Here is a 20449-nt window from a genome sequence, read left to right as displayed (position 1 = left end):
CAACAGTCCTCCCTTATCCACAGTTTCACTTTCTGTGGTTTCAGCTACCCACAGCCAACCCACAGTCCGAAAATATTAAATGGAAAATTCCAGAAATAAACAATTCATGGGTTTTTAATTGCGTGCCATTCTGAATAACACGATGACATCTCTTGTTGCCTCCTGCCCAGGACCCTCAACCATCGACATTGTCCACTCCTGTCATCCAAAATTCACCACGATATCGTCACGGCTTGATGATCCAGAATCACCCAAAGCAGATGATCCTCCTTCTGAGGTGTGGTCAGAAGATCAATGGCAGCTTAATGATATTCACAATGCCTGCGTCACTCACATCATCTCATCATGTAGGCATTTTAACATCTCACATCATCACAAGAAGGATGAGTACAGGAAAATAAGATATTTTGAGAGACAACATTCAGGTAATTTTTATTACAGGATAGTGTTATAAATGTTATATTTTATATTGTTGTTGTTAATCTCTTAATGTGCCTAATTTATAAATTAAACTTTACCATAGCTATGTATGTATAGGGAAAAACATAGTATATAATGGGTTCAGTACTGTCTGAGGCTTCAGGCATCCATAGAGGGTCTTGAAACATATTCCATGTGGGTAAGGGGGGACTGCTGTCCCTCTACAGTTTGGTTTGGACACTAAAGCAAATAATAGCAGCTGAAAACTCTGAGTCCCCTTGTGTAATTTTGTATTCAAATATATTCCCATCATTTGTAAAAGATATCTTATGAGGTTAAATACTATGTTCAGAAACTCTATTTAAAGGCAGACTGTATATGTGAAGCCACCAAATAGTGAGTACTTACTATATACAAGACACTGTGTTAAGTATTTTGCATACATCATCTAATTTACCTAAGTACACAACACTAGAACTATTTTACAGATAAGATGAAGCTCACAGGTTATGAACTTGTCTAAGGTCACACAGTTGTTAAATGACAAACCTCAGATATAAATCCAAAACAAAAATTCATACTAATCACTACTACCATGTCCATGTGGTCCTCAGAATTCTCTATGAGATTAAGCCATATAAGCAGTAAATGCTGTGAGAATTCCTGCAGTCAAAAACACATCAAATAGGGCTTCCCTAGTGGTGCAGTGGTTAAGAATCCCCCTGCCAATGCAGGGGACACAGGTTCAATCCCTGGGCTGGGAAGATCCCACATGCTGCGGAGCAACTAAGCCCGTGCACCACAACTACTGAGCCTGTGCTCTAGGGCCCACGGGCCACAACTATTGAGCTCACGTGCCACAACTACTGAAGCCCATGTGCCTAGAGCTTGTGCTCTGCAATAAGAGAAGCCACCACACTGAGAACCCTGCGCACCACAATGAAGAGTAGCCCCTGTGGGCCACAACTAGAGAAAGCCCGTGCATGGCAATGAAGACCAAATACAGCCAAAAATAAAAAACACATCAAATGTCTCATTTTTCTTAATGGAGTATCACCCAAACTTATTTGTTCATGGAGTCCACTCCTTCCTCCTAAACCTATAAACTGCTGTTATATCACCCTTTAGATACGTACCACACAATGTACCAACCCATACAACATTATTAAATGTTTTTATAATTCTCTGTCACTCAACAGTTTTAAGGCATATTCAGGACACTCCAAAAAGGAATTCAAACGCTTACATGGCAAAGTTATGGGCAGAACTGGTAACCCAAGAAATTTTACCAGGAAAATAACTTCTGGAATAGCAATATTTCCACTTAGCCAGATGTGCTTTGCTTAAAAAATGGAGGGACCATCTAGGGTACAAAGAATCCAAGTGGGTAAAACTAATTAAGGTGTCATACAGCACATTAAAACACTCAAATTTTATAAAATACTGAGTCCACTCACCAAATACAAGTTTAACTTACCAGTGATTTTCCAGAAAGTATCTTCTACCAAACAAAGTACATCTACACACTATACTACAGTGCCATCATTTTAAAATGAATAAATAAAATCTTAAGAGTCAAGGAGTTATTTCCTAGGGCATTATAAAATGAAGATCTGAAAAAGATACTAATTATATGGATCTATCATTCCCCAAAATAATACTTTATCTAGTTTCAAGACGGCAAAGTCCTATCCACCTCCTCCTCTTGAAAATCACCCCAAAATGAATAAGAAACTGAAAAGCAAACTCCAACTACAGTGCAACTAGGAGACATTATAACTGCAAACTACAATGAAAAGAGAACAGATGGAAGAATAGCAAATGCCTTCGTGAAAGAAGGTCAAATCTAAATACTTGCAGAAGGAGAAGCTCTTGAGAAGCAGCCTGACTAACCCATACAGACCCCAGACCTGCTCAGGAATTGCAGGGACCATGTACCGCAAAGGCAGAGATGAGTCAGGGCTGAAAATCAAGGGAGATTCAAGGTGCTGGGATCCAGCAGTGATAAAAACTGGGTAAAAATCCTGCCCTTGTGAAGCTGCATCAGAGGATGCAGGCAAAGTTAAAAGTGCCTTGAAAAACAAAGCAGGGAATGAAAAGTATGGGGTGAGGGGCACAACTTAAGTGAATGGTAACTGGTTCTCATTGAGAAAGTGATATCTAAAAAAAGACAAAGGTAGGGAAGAATGTGTGGATAACTGGAAGAGCAGGAGTAGTATGAAATGTTTCACTTTTTTTCAAAAGGCTTATTCTGATTTTTTAATTGAAAAAGTAACAGTGTGAGGGCTTAAGGTATAAGATTATTAGCACTCATTCATATCTGGTTGTCTTCTTCCTGAGCACTCAGAAGATAGCTTTCCCATGCCTACTAGCTAGCACCATGAAGTTAATTCTAGCCAATAAAACATGAATACAAAGCATGTGCTGAGGCATTGTTATCTGCTGGGACTTCACGCTCTTTTTCTGCTGTAATAACTTTAGAAACCATGAGCTTAGAAGGTGGTGTCACAGAATGTAGGGATCCTGATCCCTATATCATCAGTGGAAGAGAGCCCTACTGATCTACAATAGATTTTGTGAGTAAGAGAAATACATTTTGGTTAAATTCAGAGGTTTCAGAGTTTGTTAGTAGTAGAACTTAACTATCCAACCAATTCATGGCCGAAGAAAGACCTGTTAGGAAACTATTACAGTGAGCAGGTTAGAATGTTGGTAAGAGTGGAGGAAGAAGAAGTTGGATTCTGGATATTTTTAAAGTTGAGCCAACAGAGACTGTTGGAAAATCAGTACGAGCAGTTAAACCCCACCCTTTCCAGTTTCCCAGCTCCAGCCTATATTATCAGATGATGACCCTCCCTCCCATCTCTTTCCTCTCCACCTGACCCTCCACCACTACCACCACCAATCACTTCCAAAGAAGATAGAAGGGAGAGTCTCTGAAGAAAACTGGAAGAGTTCCTTACTCAGGGACACTAAGTCTTCAATTCCTAAGGACCACTATCCAGACAGAAGATTGAAAGACTTTTCTTTGGGGAAAAATGAATATCCCCAGAGGAAAGACCTTCTGAGTGATCTGGAGGAGCTGGGGGGTGGAATCCAACAAAAGCCACTACTTAACTGATAATGAAGTCCAACAATCAATAACAAGCCTTTAGTGCTTCAATCTTTAATAGAAATAGACAGCTAAAGAAGCGCAAACAATTGAGAAAATCCTCTAACATGAAAGGCAGGAAAAAAGAATGGAAAACTCAAAAGAATAAAATAACATAGGGAGGAAAAATTTTTCAAAAAACTAATTTAACATCTAAGAGTGATAAGAAAAAATACACATCAGTGAAACAAGAAGAGGATGCTATCAAAAAGGATATGAAGTAGTCTAACAGTCTCACTAGTAAGACAGTTTCAAAAAGGTAGTGACATGAAATTAAGGGGAAGAAATCACCAAAGAAACAATACAAGAATGCTTCCCAGAACTGAAAGGAATAACCAAATTTCCAAAACATGGAACAGGGAAAAATAACCTACACTAAGAAATGCTATATAAACTTTCAAAACAACAGAGAGAAAAACAAAAGCTAAAAGCTTCCAAAAAGGAAAACCAAAAAAAAAAAAAAAAAAAAGGAAAACCAGGTCACAACCAAAATACCAAGAATCAAAATGGCATCAGACTTTAGTAGCAAGACTGGGTGCTAGTAGACAACAGACCAATGCCTTGAAAAACAGGAAAAGGATTTCAAATGATTAGGAGGGAGGTTAGAATGAAGCAATTTTAGAAGGCAAGATTTCAAAAAATTCTACCTTCCCTGAATCTTCTCTCAAAATACTTACTGGAGAATATGCTCAACGAAAATGAGGACATAAACCAAGTTTTAAAAAAAACCATGGGATCCTGGAAATGGGGTTCAACTTAGAAGAGAAGGATGGGTTATTCCTGGCATAAGGGCAAAGGGAAGCCCCAAGAGAGCTATGTAACAAGCTGAGGAACCAACTAGTCCGTACTGGAGCAAGATGACAAAAAGCTCTAGGAGAGATTCCCCAGGAAAAATAAAAACATAGAAATAGTTTGACCTGTGGAAATGGCATTTTAGAGGCATTTTATAGAGCTTTTGGAAGATGTTGGACAACTTAGCTAGAGATCCAAAGAAAATTAAGTAAATGAAACAGGTAATTATTAATTCCAAGGGGAAAAAAAGTATAAGAAGTGTAGACATAACATACCTACTTACCTGAATACTGAACAATATTTACTTAGAGAGTTAAAACCCTCATTTAACATTATAGGATGTTGGAAAGTAATGTCTAATATTAGAAGAAAGTGAACATTAATATAAATACAGAAAAAACAAGTAAGAGTTAATGACTAGGGAGCTGAAAGGAGTAGAGGTGGGGGATTGGGAGGACTCTATTTTTTATTCTGCATCTTTTACCATTATTTGACTTTATAACCCCTGCATATTATTTTCCATATATACAGATATAATATATAGATATCACTTAGGAGAGAGAAAATACTTTTACAGCAGATAACAGTACTCACCACTTTACCAAAGAAAGAAAGTTAGAAAATCAGTGTTGCTCCAATAGTCTTAATATCACATGACAGGTATACTATTCCAAAGGACGTTAGCTCTGCACTTAAGAGACTTAAGGTCTTTTAAGGAGGCCAAGACTTAAAAGAAAAGAAAGCAGATCTTCAGAAGCAGTCACATAATCTGACCAGTGAGCACAGATTCAAACTCATCTGAACCACATCCCAACATAAACAAAACCAAGGAACTTTTTTGGGTCTTCTAAAAGCATGCAGTATGACATTTGAAAAACTAACAAACCACTGTGTTCAGATAAGATAAACAAAGGAATCTAGGAAAAAAGGGAAAGAATGTTATTTAAAAGTATTTTTTATTATCCACAGACAGTTAGACTATAGTCTATAATTTACTTAGGACACATTTCAATGTTATTTTGACAGTATGTTACAAACTTATTTCTACATGTAGGCATCCGTCTACCCAGAACTTTAAGGACACTTTTTTCTTAACCATACACTTAGTTATTCTTCTCTAGTCAAAGATATTTCAGACAAGAGATGGCAAACTCAGAAAAAAAGCAACTCCATTAGACTCAGAGATGATCTCAGCATAGAATGGGCAATGGGGAAGAGAAATACCAGAAAGCTGAAAGGGAAAAGTGCATTAGCTTTCTAAGTCTTTAGGAATCAAAATGATTCCTTTCATTTTTATGTGCTTTTACATTTCAGAACATTATAAATACCCTCATTTAAGCAGCCAGCACAATGGCCCATAGCCTCCCTTCTTCTCCCACAAATATACTAAACTCCTCCCCACTTGTGCTAGTTGTTCTCCCTTTAAGCCACCCTCACAACCACCTCCATCCCTGCCTTCCCTTCTCTGCCCCAGGAAGATGACCCTGCTGTATGCATCTCTAGAGAGTGCTTGCTGGCTGGCTGCCCGCAGATCAGGTGGAGGATATTTCTGACTCCCTCCCTGTCTTGGTACCGCATCTTTGGCAACAGCTGCCTCCCATGGCGACCCTTCCTTCATGCTCTCACACTCCCTGGGATCTAGTAACACTATTTCCCCTTGTCCTCCTTGCTCTAGAGGAGGTAAAGGCTTCAGGCTGTGGCTGGTCCATTTCAGCATCTCACCACTGCTTGTTTCTTCCTTTCGGGCTGCCTGCATCTCTAAGCAACTCTTCCATTAACTTCTTTTCAATTGAACCTGCTCAGGTAATTCTATTACCAGCTAGAACTCTGACCAATTCACTATCTCAAAGCCTTTTTTGCACTTCGTATTCACTCCACCTAAAATGCTCTTCACTTAGCCCTTTGTATATTGGCTCCTTAGAGATCAAGTGTCAACTCCTATCACCCTCCTCAGAGGGGCTTCCCTGACCACCAAATCTAGTATTAGATCCCGCCTCAAGCACTCTCTTCGTCCCTTCCATTTTTTCATCTCTCTTTCCTAGAAATTAAGCTCCTAAAAGCAGGAATCTAACTAGGCTGTCTTGTTCACCTTTTACCCAGTGCACAGCATGAAGTCTCATAACAGCAGGAATTAAAGATTTTTTGTGAAATGATGCAAAAGTTTCAAAGCAAACTTAAAAGCAAGGTTAATTTTTAGAGCAAGAGAGTCCCAAGACAATCTCCAACTCTCATGGGATGTTATTCCCATAAACAGGTAAAACTCATTTAAAATGAATGCAAATCTGTCTGGTAGAATATCATTTAAGAGTATTCCTGCCTACAGATGAGGACAGGAGTTAAGAACGTGACGTTTCAACGTACACCTTTCTATACAGTTTTGATTTTTGAACATGTGAATATACATCTATGCCAAAAATTTAATTTGATGAAAACACAAAATGTCCATGTTATAATGTTAAAAAATTAATTAGTTAGTTAATTAATAAAAAAATTATTCCTGCCTATAACACTAGTTTCTCAATTGTTTTCTGTAGCAATCCAATGATTGATTATATTCCCACAAGAGTTATACTTTCAGGGCCTATCAGATGATGGGGGCTATTCCAAAGATTTAACAGGCTCAGATGGTGTTCAATCCCCCAGAGGTAGCTCTAATTCCTACTACTTTCAAGAAAGCAAATGTGAATATGAGAATTAAGTTATTATACAGTAACATAGGTATATTCATGAGTCTACTCTTATTTTAAAATTAAGACCCATCAAGGGGACTTCCCTGGTGGTGCAGTGGTTAAGAATCTGCCTACCAATGCAGGGGACATGGGTTCAATCCCTGGTCCAGGAAGATCCCACATGCCATGGAGCAACTAAGTCCGTGCACCACAACTATTAAACCTACGTGCACCACAACTACTGAAGCCCATGCGCTCTAGGGACCACATGCCACAAGTACTGAGCCCGTGTGCTGCAACAAGAGAAGCCACCACACTGATAAATCCATGCACCACAATGAAGCGTAGCCCCTGCTTGCCACAACCAGAGAGAAAGCTCGTGTGCAGCAATGAAAACCCAATGCAGCCAAAAAATTGAAAAATATTTTTTAAATAAAAAAAATAAAAAGACCCATCAAGCAGTAGTAACAATTCACTGCAATTCAAACTTAACTACCAGAGCCCCATAACCCAAGAGTATGAATGTGAACTAAAGGGCCACTCATTTGAACAAAATCTGACCTATTATGGATCAGAAAAGAAACAGACAAACTGAGCAGTTTAGACAGTTGATCCTTCAACAACACAGGTTTAAACTGCATGGGTCCACTTACACATGGATTTTTTTCAGTAAACGTGTTCTGCAGTACTACACAATCCCTGGTGGGCTGGATTCTCAGAGGCAGAACCGAGGATGCAGAGGGCCAACCATAAAGTTACACTTGGATTTTCAACTGCAGGCAGGGTAGACACCCCTAACCCCTGCATTATTCAAGGGTCAACTGCAAATTAGTTTCATGTTAAGCTTTTCTAACAATCACTTCCACAAGAATTAAAGCTAGTAAATGCCCCAAATAATTTTATGTAGAACTTTAGCTCTAAGTTAGTATATTCAAGTCAAACATCTTTTCATAAACTGTTTCTATTTTCCACATAAACACAGTGAGAATTCCTGGAATGTAGACTTCAATAATTACACTTGACTTACTTTTAATTTTTATTAAAAATGAAAGAAGTCCAAGAGAACAATTTATATGCAACTATACAACATTTTAAGCAGCTTTCCTGTTCCTATTAAAGCTTTATATTTAAAATGTCTACATGATATGTGCTTCACAGGCTTGAGACTATCAAACTTTACCACACATGTGACTTAAGCAGCTTTATTGCACAATGATCCACGTAACACTGCATATTTGTTTAGTTCAGCCTGTGTCATAAAGTGCTATTCATAGGTGCGAAAGGAACAAAGCTTACTAAACACTAAAATTCTCCATGATATTTCCTACCTGGGTCAGGGGGAAAGGAAGCTAATTTAGTGCTACCAACCTGAATAACAGATTTCCATTTATATATATATAACCAAAAAGAAAAGAAAAAAAAAAAAAAGCTAAGAGTTTTGGTTAATCAGTTAAAACATGGTCAAAGAATTCCAAAATAATTAATGCTAAATGCCTAACAGTCTAGTTTCTGACTACTCTAAAAAAACTAACCAGTTTAAATAAAATCATCCAAGAAAAAATATCTTTCAAAAATGAAGATAAAATTTAGATAAACTGTAATTCTTCAAATTCAAAGAACTTTTAACTTTTAAAAAGGGTACACACAGTCGCTATGATTTTAATTATTATTCCCAAACAATTAAATTTGTACTTTTTACTTGCTTCTATTATAAATGCTTATTACCAATGAGCCATAGAAAATGCCTTACAAAGTGACCAGATAGTTACTTCACATCTTATAATATGTTTAATAACACTAAAAATATATCATGAACTTTTCAAACATGTAAACATAAACCAGGACAATCTGATATATAACATTTGCGCCCCAAAATGACAATTACAAAACACAAAAAGAAAGCAAAAGAATATGACAATTATCAGTGTACCTTCACTAATATTTGTGAAAAATAATTATTTGCTGTAAGATCAAATATTTTCATAAAGTAACTAAAACAAAATTTGAAGAAAAAAATTTTCCCAAAAAATTATATGAAGTGAAAAGCTTCAGGTGGTAGCCAAGAATTTTGTGTTTCCTGCAAGAAATCATGTTTCCTAAACATGCAGGTATAGGCATTACAGCTAAGAGAACTCTTAAAAGTGTCCTTAAGAATACAGTTTGTTGTCTTTAAAAAAACCCAGTAGTATTCACTTTCCAGGCAATATATTCTTAATATTAAATACATAATTTTCCATTTAAATATGCTACCATTTCTATGGCCTTCTTCTTTCTACTTATCTATACCTTTGTTTTCCTACTAAAAACAAATGCACGACACAATGCTTAGTACTAATTTCTATCCATAAGGCATTGAAAAAATATCTTCTCTTAGGACATAAACATGATGTAAAAATGAAAACACCAAACACAAAGAAGCTTAATAAATACTTTTGCAGCCCTTCCCCCCACCCCAAAACAAGGAATGTAAGACTCAGCAACACAAGCTGACATAAATAAATTAGATTTCCCGTGCATAGAAAGATAACCCAGTTAACCACTTCAGTGTTATCTAGGAAAGAGTATCTTCTTCCCGGCATTTGCGAAAGGCAGAAAGGCTGTTTAGGTTTTCTGTGTTTTGAGAAGAAACATACACAAAAAACAAGTGTGGTGGTAGAATACTTAGATGATATGTAATTAGTTACAAAGGTTAACACCACGGCATTACTTTGCTCACATGTTTTATCCTAAGTCACATCGGATGCTTCAACTACACGTTCTCTTGGTATTCTCGGTATTTTGCCATGATGGGTTCTTCAAGCTGAATTCCTCCACTGCCCATTAATGCAAACGCTGGATACATGGTATGCGAACAGTCCACTTGGCGCTCATAAAGGCATTTCATGTGATCCGTATCATAGAAACTCACTTTGCCTTTATCATAGTCGAGGAAAATCCCTATACTTGTTGGCATGGGGAGAACTCTATTTTCAGGTTCGTTAGAAGTAGGTGACTTGGGAATAAAAAATTTCTTCATGCCTATAGTAACTAAGGTAAAGGGTTGTGAAGAATCATAACAGGTATCCTCACTTCCGCTGTCATGCCCACTGTCTTGCTCGTATCTAGAACACAACACAAAGCAGAATCTTATCTGTATCATCATTCATAGGCCTTCAAGTAGCTTTAAAACATTTTCACAAGATAATATACACTGAGTTAAAATTACAATCAATTGTACGTCAAAACCTTTCTGTTAAACCATAATCAATTAAAAACATAAGGACTACACATATTGCCACTTAGAAGTACACAACAGACTCAGCCCCAAATTGTCATAAAGTATCATCCATTTTTACCTAGATATATACACAGTTAAGAACCTAAAAATAATTAATAATTTTGGCCTATCAAAAATAAAACAGGGGAAAGGAAATTGAAGGGACTTGACAAAGATTAATATTTATAGCATAAAATCATATATAAAAAAATAGAAAACCAAGATAGGTCCCCTAATCCAAGGAATTATCAGACTAAGTAAAATAAATGGGCGCTGCAAAATAATGCAGGCAAAAAGAGCATGTTTCATTTTTCCACTAAAACTATTTCCTGGTTGGGATTTCTACATAGATCTACTATGCGAGCAAATATTATGAAGGGATTTTTCCCCCTTGACTATAAAACAGTAACACCTTAAAGAAAATTCTGATACAAAGTTCCTTCCATTTCTTTCCTATGCATAGTATGCTTCTTATACCCAGGTGAATCAAAAATTATCCGCACTCTCATTGTATTAAAACTTCTGTAAATTCTACAACCAGAGAGCAGATAATTTTTGACTCACCCTCGTATATTTGTGATCATACTACATCAACTATTTTAATTAGGTCTTTTCACTTCTAATATTTTTCATGTTATAAACTTTTTTAACATTATTAATAATAATAATCTACCAAGTAGACATGCCACTATGTTTAAGTAATTATTCGCCTATTTCAATTTTCACCGTTATTTCAATTTCTCATCTTAGTGCAAAAAGTTTTTCCTGTCACTCATATTGTTAATCTGGGATTTCTATAGACATAAATGGTCAAAAATTATTTGTCTGGACTAGTTCACAGTACACCATCTTAACAAAACTAAACTGTATAGTTTCCATTATATAGTCAATCTCAAGAAATTGGAATTCTTTGCCATGGAAACACATTTACCATGACCCAATTTTGTAAAGTACTTATGGGACAGTTTAAAGAAACTATATCCCCCTTAACAAAAGAAGAACTTAATATCAATTGTGAAATATGGCATTTAGAGATATTTCACTATGCAATTTTATCACATAATTATGGTAACTGATACAAAAAACTCTGAAAATTCTAAATTGCGAAGCTATACCATAATTAAGAGGTGTACCCCAAACAGACTTATCTCCTCACAGAGTCAGAAACTAACTGCTAAACCTCTTTATTCACCATGTGAATACAAGACACAGTGTGAAGACAAGATACCTGACTCCTTTTCTTAGCCAGCCACATAAGCACAGCCAAAATACCTGAATCTAAGAAATGTATACTCTAAATACTAAATACTCTAAACGCAGTAAGTAAATTCAAGTCTATTTGCAGTCTTTCCTTGCTAAACCAGGATATTTCCTTTTTAAAGAATTAAAGAATTATCAGGTTCTAGATCAATAAAAGAATCTACCTTGGACTAACTGCATCCCGGGGAGACCGGAGCCATTCTTGTAGTTTATCACTGGAAGCAACCCCCGCTTTTACCAGGTATGAATATGGTTCCACACGGAAGGCCCAAAAGTGTTTCCCTTTTGTAATTCCAACATCTCCAATGATGTAGTCTAAGCTTGTGTAATAACCCACTTGGATCCGCTCCGCAGCAAGCAGAAGATTAAATCCAGCTCTGCTCTCTACACGGTCTCTCTTCAAGTTCAGCAAGAGGTGTTCATTATTATAGCCACATTTTTCATCAAAAAGGAAATTGAAAACTGTAAATAGAGCTTAAAATTAGTCTGCAAATTATTTATTAGCATTTCTACAATCTATGGTTAAATCTATGGTTAAATTTAACAGGTTTTTCAAACATAAATTACTAAAAAGAGATATGAAGAGGAATATATCATTCTACTCTACACAAATTATGACAAACCAAAACCCTTAGAAATAATTTCCAGTAAATTCTCTATACCTGAAAATCTTCAGAAATTTCAAAGCAGAAGAAACAATTTAAATGTATGAGAAATTTGTGAATGTAGTTCCTGAAGTTTAATGTAAATTAAACTTTAATTTCCTCAACTACAGAATGGAGATAACACTACTCTCCTAAATCTATCAACTTAAATTCATTAGGCCTAACATTTATTGGCTGCTAGCCCCAAAAGTGGAAACACTCCAAATGCCCATCAACAGATGAATGGATAAAGAAAATGTGATATATACATACAGTGGAATACTATTCAGCCTAAAAAAGTAAGAAAATTCTGATACATGCTACAATATGGAAGAACCCCGAAATAAACCAGTCACAAAAGGACTATGTGAATCCACTCACATGAGGTACTGGCAAATTCAAAGAGGCAGAGGTTATCAGGCTCTGGGGTTATCAGGCTTTGGGGGAAGGGTGGATGGGGAGTTACTGTTTAATGGACAGAGAGTGTCAGTTTGGAAAAACGAAAAAGTTCCAGACATTCTGAGTGGTGATGGTTGTACAACACTGAGCTGTACACTTAAAAATGGTTAAAATGGCAAATTTTAACTAGATCATACCACAATTTTAATCTGCTAACAAGCTAAAATCATTCTCCATATGTTATTTGACCAGTCTTCCTGGTGATGCCTATTGTCCTGGCACGGCAATTCACGCTTTCTTTCAATTTCAAATGTCTCCCAGTTGGCAAAATAATTTAAATGGTCACCCTATTCCTATCACTTTTTTCAGAGAAAAGGAACACAGCTTTTAATGTTTCCTTTCCTCCTTCCCTGTCCACTTTGTCTGAAAATAGCAGCTACTTTCAGGTTTCCTTTTTCTTCCACTTTCAGTCAGAGACTAGAAAAAAAAGCAGAAACTGCATAAACTATAAAATATTTTACTTAATACTTGCAAAATGCATCCCAAAACTCTATTTTGGATCTTACTGAAATTCAAGAAAAATAACTGAGCCAACTCTATTTGTTTTGTTTTTTCGTTTTTGTTTTTTTTATTTATTTATTTTATTTATTTATTGGCTGCATTGGGTCTTCATTGTTTCACACCAGCTTTCTCTAGTTGTTGCGATCGAGGGCTACTCTTCATTGTGGTGCGCAGGCTCCTCATTGTAGTGGCTTCTCTTGTTGTGGAGCATGGGCTCTAGCTGTGTGGGCTTCAATAGCTGTGGCACACAGGCTTAGTTGCTCTGTGGCATGTGGAATCTTCCCAGAGCAGGGCTCGAACCCATGTTCTCTGCACTGGCAGGCGGATTCTTAACCACTGGAAGTCCAACCCTATTTGTTTTTGTTTTTTTTAATTAGCCACATGAAAAACAGAGTGAATAGTACACTCTGGACAAAAAGGGAAGGAAGGGCAGAGTGCACAAAATATGGGTGCCTAAGCCACTAAAAACGGGCAGAAGCAATTGGGTCTAAAAGCCAACAGAAGGAACCTCTAAGGCGGTGACCAACAGGGCAGGATGATTTCTTGCTCACCAGGATGAGCACTACTTTGGTTCTAAATGCCCCTTATCCATGGAGACACTGCAGTGAACATCAACTAAAGTGTCGTTCTCATTCTACAAAAGTCTGCAAGGCACTGTTTAAGCACTATCAGTGGTTATTAACTTGGAAGGGGGAGAAAGGGTTGCTGGGCAAGAGGAACTTTTAGTTTTGGGAAAAAGCTATCCATGTGGTTCTAATATCTGCCTTCCATCCCCATGTGCTGGTGATCACTGAGTTAGAAAAGCCAGACAAGGCAGATATAGGTAATTAAAACTATACTTCATGTTACTATACCAATAAATTTTAAAAATATCTGCCTAGATACTATGTTAATAGAGAGTTCTATAAACTGACCAAAAATACAAAATTACACTATTTAAAACCTGTAAGGTGCCATTTATGCTATTTTAATACCAAATTAATAGCCCTGCTCACTCAAATGTCATGTTTTTTCTGTATCTGATGTCAGTCAGAAATCTAATCCTGTTCTCAACCTATATGGTGAAATTCAAGTATTCAGTCTAGTGTATTTCTAAATCCTAGCTGGGTATGGAATCTACTTTTCTAGAATCTTTTACAGGTGAGAAGTGGTTTTAATGTAGGTCTGCATGGACATACTGACTGGTTTATTTTTTATCACAGTCTCTTCCAACCCTGATTTTCTTTTTCCCAGTATTCACAATACCTGGAGCTGGAGGAGTATGAAGAATCAATTCCCTGCTGCAAGGACTGCAGATTGAACCCTTGTAGGCTCTCACTCGGAAAGCATAGTTACAATTACTCTCAAGATCAGAAATAACTTTACTTGTGCCACACACTTCTATCTCATTCCAAGACAACATTTCTTCATCTTTATTAATCTTCCGGTATTCGAGGACATAGCTATCAGCTTTATCCTTTTCAGGATGGTGCCAATTTATCAAAGCATTATTATAAACTTTGCTCTGTTCCTCATTGATCTCTGGCACATCTACGCCTGAAAGAATTGAGAAATAGAAAACAATGTTAAAACATTATGTGAGAAACTTTAGTTTTCCTCAATAAATATGATTTATTGACAATACTTAAACATTTATAACACTGTATATAAGAAAAAGAACAATTCCTGCAAATACAACACCATGGATGGACTTTGAGAATATGCTAAGTGAAGTAAGTCAGACATAGAAAGACAAATACTGACTGCATGATTCCACTTTCGTGAGATATCTAGAATAGCCAAATTCATAAAAATCAAAGACTGGAATGGTGGTTACGAGGGGCTAGGGGGACAGGGAGAAACAGGTACTCATTAATCACCAGGCTAAAGTTTCAGTTAAGCAAGATGAATAAACTCTAGAGACCTACTGTACAGCTTGTGTCTATAGACAATAATACTGTATTGTACATCAAACATTTAAGAGGCTAGCTCTCAGAGTATGTTTTATCACAATAAAATTTTAAAAGAAAAATAAATAAAATAGAGATTTTAAAAGGTATATTTATAACTGAAAGGGGAAAGAAGAATGAAAAGTAAGACAGACAAAATCAGTAAAACTCAATTTTTAGTTTTACATATTAATTCTGAAACACCATAAATTAAAAATTTTAACCATATACTCTTCAATTTTCATCTACTGAATAACAACCCTGGACTTGAAACTTCTAATATGTGTCCTCCTATAAATTATTTTAATAAATATTTTAAAATCTAAATTTTGTGAGTATAATAATAAACAAACTTTAATAAAACAATATATAATTTTATTTCATATTATCTTCCACAGAGTTGCAAAGCAAATTAAATAACTTTTCCTTGGTATAAACAAGATACTTATTTTTGTAAGATAATCAGAAACTACGTAAAACACACGCACACAAATTAACTCAAAGACTATCACTACAATAATTTTGTATAGCTCCTGCCAGTACTTTTCTCCTAGTGCCATTTCACTATAGGAACATTTAACTATTTTCAGAAACACATTTTTAATTTTTCACTAAAAATATGATTAAAATATCGCTGCTAAATCTTTGTGCATATCCATAATCTTTTCCATAGAATAAATTCCAAATAGCTTAACTGCTTTGGTCATATGATAAAAATAAGCTATAAGAGTTACACATGCAACAGCCACTATGGAATACAATTTGGAGGTTCCTTAAAAAACTACAAATAGAACTACCATATGATCCAGTAATCCCACTACTGGGCATATACCATATATGGAATCTAAAAATGGTACTGATGAACTCAGTGACAAGACAAGAACAAGGACGCAGATGCAGAGAATGGACTGGAGAACTCGAGGTTTGGGGGGGCGGGGGGTGAAGGGGAAGCTGAGATGAAGTGAGAGAGTAGCACAGACATATATATACTACCAACTGTAAAACAGATAGCCAGAAGTTGTTGTATAACAAAGGGAGTTCAACTCGAGGATGGAAGATGCCTTAAAGGAGTGGGACAGGGAGGGTGGGGAGGACTCGAGGGAAGGTGGGGGGGGGAGTCGAGGGAGGGAGGGAATATGGGGATATGTGTATAAAAACAGATGATTGAACTTGGTGTACCCCCCCAAAAATAATAAATAAATAGTTACACATGCATATGCACACATAAACACATTTATATAAAATCACAGAGAAATACATGAAATGAAAAGCACAAGTCTCCCTCTTCTCCTTATCCTCCAGCTTTATACAAGCAATGTACAGCATAAGCATGTCTGCATGTACATTTGTGCAACTGAATGTTATGCAGCCATGGGATCTGAAAAGTCAACCAAACTACATTTTAAACTTAAAAAAAAAAAAAGCTAGTTAAAGAATAACATGACTGGAATGCCCTACCCTATACCTCTTTCTTTTCTTTTTTTAAAACACAGCTTACTAAGACAAAGTGCATGCAGGAAAAGATGAGGAGAGCACCCCCCAGCAGGAAGCTGGGTTGGCCACTTTCCATTCTGAGACACCCCTTTTACTAGTTCTTTGTTATGCACTGGCATAACTGGAGATTACCCACCCTCAACTTCCTTTTTCCAAAGACTGTTTTGGGACCTCCAGGAAAGAGAGAACCTTGGACTCCTAAGTAACCTAGCATATATATAAAACAATTCGAGTATACATTTCGGAAAAAGAGGGAAGTACAGCATAGAAGTAGAATCAGCACTTCAAACATCACCACATAGTTGGAAAAACAAGATCATCATAATAGATAAGAAAAGCATATACCTGACAGGAGATTCAGGTATTGATTGGAAGAGAAAGGCAGTCATACTAATAATCCCTCAGAGTGTTTAACTTTCAACAGGACAAATTTCTATTGACTGAATACAAATCTATGTATCTATACCTGTACAGTAATTACACTAAAAGTATACTTTTCCTAGGACTGTAATTGTTCACTATTATTAGAAGAGAAATCTGAGGGAGATGAACAAGGTGAGAAGGAAAAAGGAGCAGCAGAACACAAATACAACCAAATGTTAGGGGCTGAGTTGCACGTCCTAAAATTCATACGTTGAAGTCCTAGCCTCTGGTACCTCAGAATGTGCTTTTATTTGGAGAAAGGGTCCTTAAAGAAGTAACACAGTTAAAATCAGGTCGTTAAGGTGGACCCTAGCCCAGTGTGACTAAAAGGACTGGAGTCCTTATAAGATGAAATTTGGACACAGATATGTATAGAGAGAAGACCACGTGAAGACACGAGGAGAAGACAGGCATCTGCACACCTAGGACAGAAACCTCAGAAGAAACCAACCCTTGCCAATAGCTTCATCTCAGACTTCTAGCCTCCAGGATCCTAAGAAGGGAATTCCGTGGCATTCCAGTGGTTAAGATGTGGGCTTTCATTGCCAAGGGCTTGGGTTTGCTCCCTGGTTGGGGAACTACGATCCCTAAGCCACGCAGTGTGGCCAATAAATAAATAAATAAAACCTTTTACTGCCAGAATCCTAAGAAAATTAATTTCTGTTGTTTAAGTCACCCACTGCATGATATTTAGTTTTGGCAGCCCTGGCAAACTCATACAGCCATGTAAATACTTAATCATCTTAGAGTCATGTTGAGCCTGGAGATAGCATTTCTAGGTTTCTGCCCTAGGGAAACACATACATGCACAAAGAAACACTGACAAAGATGTTCAATAAAGCACTGCTTACAGGAGATAAAAAACAGGAACAGACTACCTCTCAGTAGGAAAATTATTTACATAATGGAATACTGTAAAGTTAAAATACAGCTGTAAATCAGAACTTCATGTATTAACAAATATTCACCTTGATTTCTCAAAAAAGCAATTTACAAAAAAGATACATACAATGTGATGCCATTCACACAATGCTTAAAAACATACAAACCAGTAGAATCTAGCTTTTGTGCATAAAAACATGGCTATAAAAACATAAATGGCATATGATTTTAGGATATGATAGTCTGGGCAACTGAGATGCTGCTTTATAATGTCAAACTAAAGAGAATTTCTCCTACACAATGTGAATTCAAACTAAATAACTGAAGGTATGCAGTTACTAAAACTTACCGCTAGAGAAAAAGGACAATTCTCCAAGAAGTTCTGTTTGTTTAGATGTATTAACAACATAGTCTTCAAAAGAAGTCTGAGCCGCAGGTCTAAAGCTCTTCAAAGATTCTGTAGCTTTCTGTATTCTACAGACAGATATAAAATATTTTATATGAAAATGATTCTTTACAAAGGCAAATCAGCCTAAATATTTGCAATGAGATTAACAAAAGCAAACTTCACTCGACATTCACATTAAGAGTGAAGCAAGAGGGCTTCCTAGGTGGCGCAGTGGTTGAGAACCCGCCTGCCAATGTAGGGGACATGGGTTCGAGCCCTGCTCCAGGAAGATCCCACATGCCGCGGAGCAACTAAGCCCGTGTGCCACAACTATTGAGCCTGCACTTTAGAGCCCATGAGCCACAACTGTTGAGCCCATGTGCTGCAATTACTGAAGCCCATGCACCTAGAGCCCGTGCTCCACAACAAGCGAAGCCACAGCAATGAGGAGCCCGCGCACTACAACGAAGAGTAGCCCCTACTCACTGCAACTAAAAAGAAAGCCCATGCATAGCAAAAAAGACCCAACACAGCCAGTAAAATTAATTAATTAATTAATTTTTAAAAAAAGAGTGAAGCAAGAGGTACTGAACATAATACAGCCTTCGGAACTACTCAGAGCTACAGCTAAAACATACAGCAGCATTTAATGACATTGCTAGAGAGACTCTCAGTTCAAAGCTAAATACCTGAGGTGGAGCTGTTTCGCAGTCTGAACAAAGCAAGACTGATCAGTCTCCTTCAGCACTTCTTGAGCGTATCCCACGAGTCCGTTGTTCTCTAGCAGCCCCTGATACTCTTCCATTTGAGTCTGAAATTTGTCTAATCTTAGTTTCTTAGATGTATCAATTGCCTTCAAAACAGATGATTTCCGCTCTTCTAGGATTTCAAAGAGCTTTTCAAAATGTGTAACTGCTTCTTCTTTAGCCCGCTCTCCATTACACTATTATAAAACAAGCAAAGCGTGTTACCTCATCTGCTAAATCCAAATGTCTTTTCAAGAGAGTCAAAATTCCACAAAACAAACCCAAATACTGGAAAGAAAAAGATTTTGTTTGACTCCTTGTTCATAATAAGTGGCATCAAATACACTTAGTAAGGAATGATCAGCAACTTTGAGACACTGTAATTTATAACACTGTATTTCCTTAAGCTTTCAATTGCCAAAGTTCAGCAATAAACAATTTATTCAATGAAATAAGAGAGCAATGTTAATTTGTATATGAAGGAACTTGAGGCAGAAATGAACTGATTTAACCAAAGACACAGGAAAATTCAATACTGCTGTTATTTACATTTATTCATTTCTAATTCAGGAAATTTTAGCCTTTCTACCATATTCCAATTTTTTAAAAAGTTAAACCACAGCTATGAAACTCAAAAAAATTACATCCTTTACTAAGATATAAAAATGTAATTCTTCTCCTTAATATTTAGTTATATATAATTATAATTAAGTTGTAATTTAATACTGACCTAATTATGTTATACAAATTAACTTCTTTATGCTTGAGTTTTCTCTTCAGAAAACTGGAGATAAGAGAGACCATTTAGGTTTTTCTGAAGATCGAAAAAGGTTATTGACATAAAATGCCCACCACAATGTCATATACTCTCAATAAACATTATTTTCACTGCACACATAGCTATTCCTCTACTTTGCCATAAAATGATCCTCTCTATAGTGCTAATGAAACATTGTGAATGTCCATAAAATCAGAGATTGACCTGGCTTTGAAAATAAGACCAGCAAAGCACTTACATGCATTTATCATAATAGACTCATAGCGGCAGCCAACAGAAAAGAATCTTCAAGAACATTCTTAAAAGCTGACAATACATGGTAGAAGTGCACTGCACATTTTCCAATGGCTTCTGGCCAATATTTATAATGAAAGGAAATTTTTTCTAGATTTCCTTCTCTATTTCCTAACCTCAAGAGCCAATTTTTTTAAAGGAGGGATGAGAGGAGAGAACAGAGGGTGGTGACATAATGGTAGTATTTCAGTGACATATCACATTAAATTCAGAAATATCATTATACAAAGGTAAAGAGGAGACTTTTTCCAGCTAAGTATAATTACAGATAAATAGTATCATAATCTTCACTGAGTAAAACTCAAGAATCGAGGCAAATTCTCTAGCATAGAAGATTCTTACTGATAAGTCTACAAATGCAGCT

At 36.6% G+C, this 20449-nt stretch overlaps 1 protein-coding gene across 2 annotated transcripts in view; it reads right to left on the bottom strand.

The window, feature by feature from the left end:
* Positions 1–8046: 8046 nt before the first annotated feature.
* The window catches only part of TRIM36 (tripartite motif containing 36), a 40045-nt gene continuing 27642 nt past the window's right edge, over positions 8047–20449 (bottom strand). The window contains exons 6-10 of one of the 2 annotated variants that reach the window (XM_057749968.1): positions 18957–19210; positions 18229–18353; positions 14398–14688; positions 11713–12010; positions 8047–10133 (exon numbers count right to left, since the gene is read on the bottom strand). In XM_057749968.1, the coding sequence (XP_057605951.1) occupies positions 9782–10133; positions 11713–12010; positions 14398–14688; positions 18229–18353; positions 18957–19210 (1320 nt within the window). In that variant the 3' untranslated portion in view covers positions 8047–9781. The remainder of the gene's footprint in view (positions 10134–11712; positions 12011–14397; positions 14689–18228; positions 18354–18956; positions 19211–20449) is intronic. The other variant, XM_057749976.1, reaches the window with a different exon arrangement.

Source organism: Hippopotamus amphibius, chromosome 1 (genome assembly GCF_030028045.1).
Source record: "Hippopotamus amphibius kiboko isolate mHipAmp2 chromosome 1, mHipAmp2.hap2, whole genome shotgun sequence".
NCBI lineage: Eukaryota > Metazoa > Chordata > Mammalia > Artiodactyla > Hippopotamidae > Hippopotamus > Hippopotamus amphibius.
Note: the sequence above shows the minus strand (reverse complement) of the source record. Positions and strands in the feature narration are given on the sequence as shown.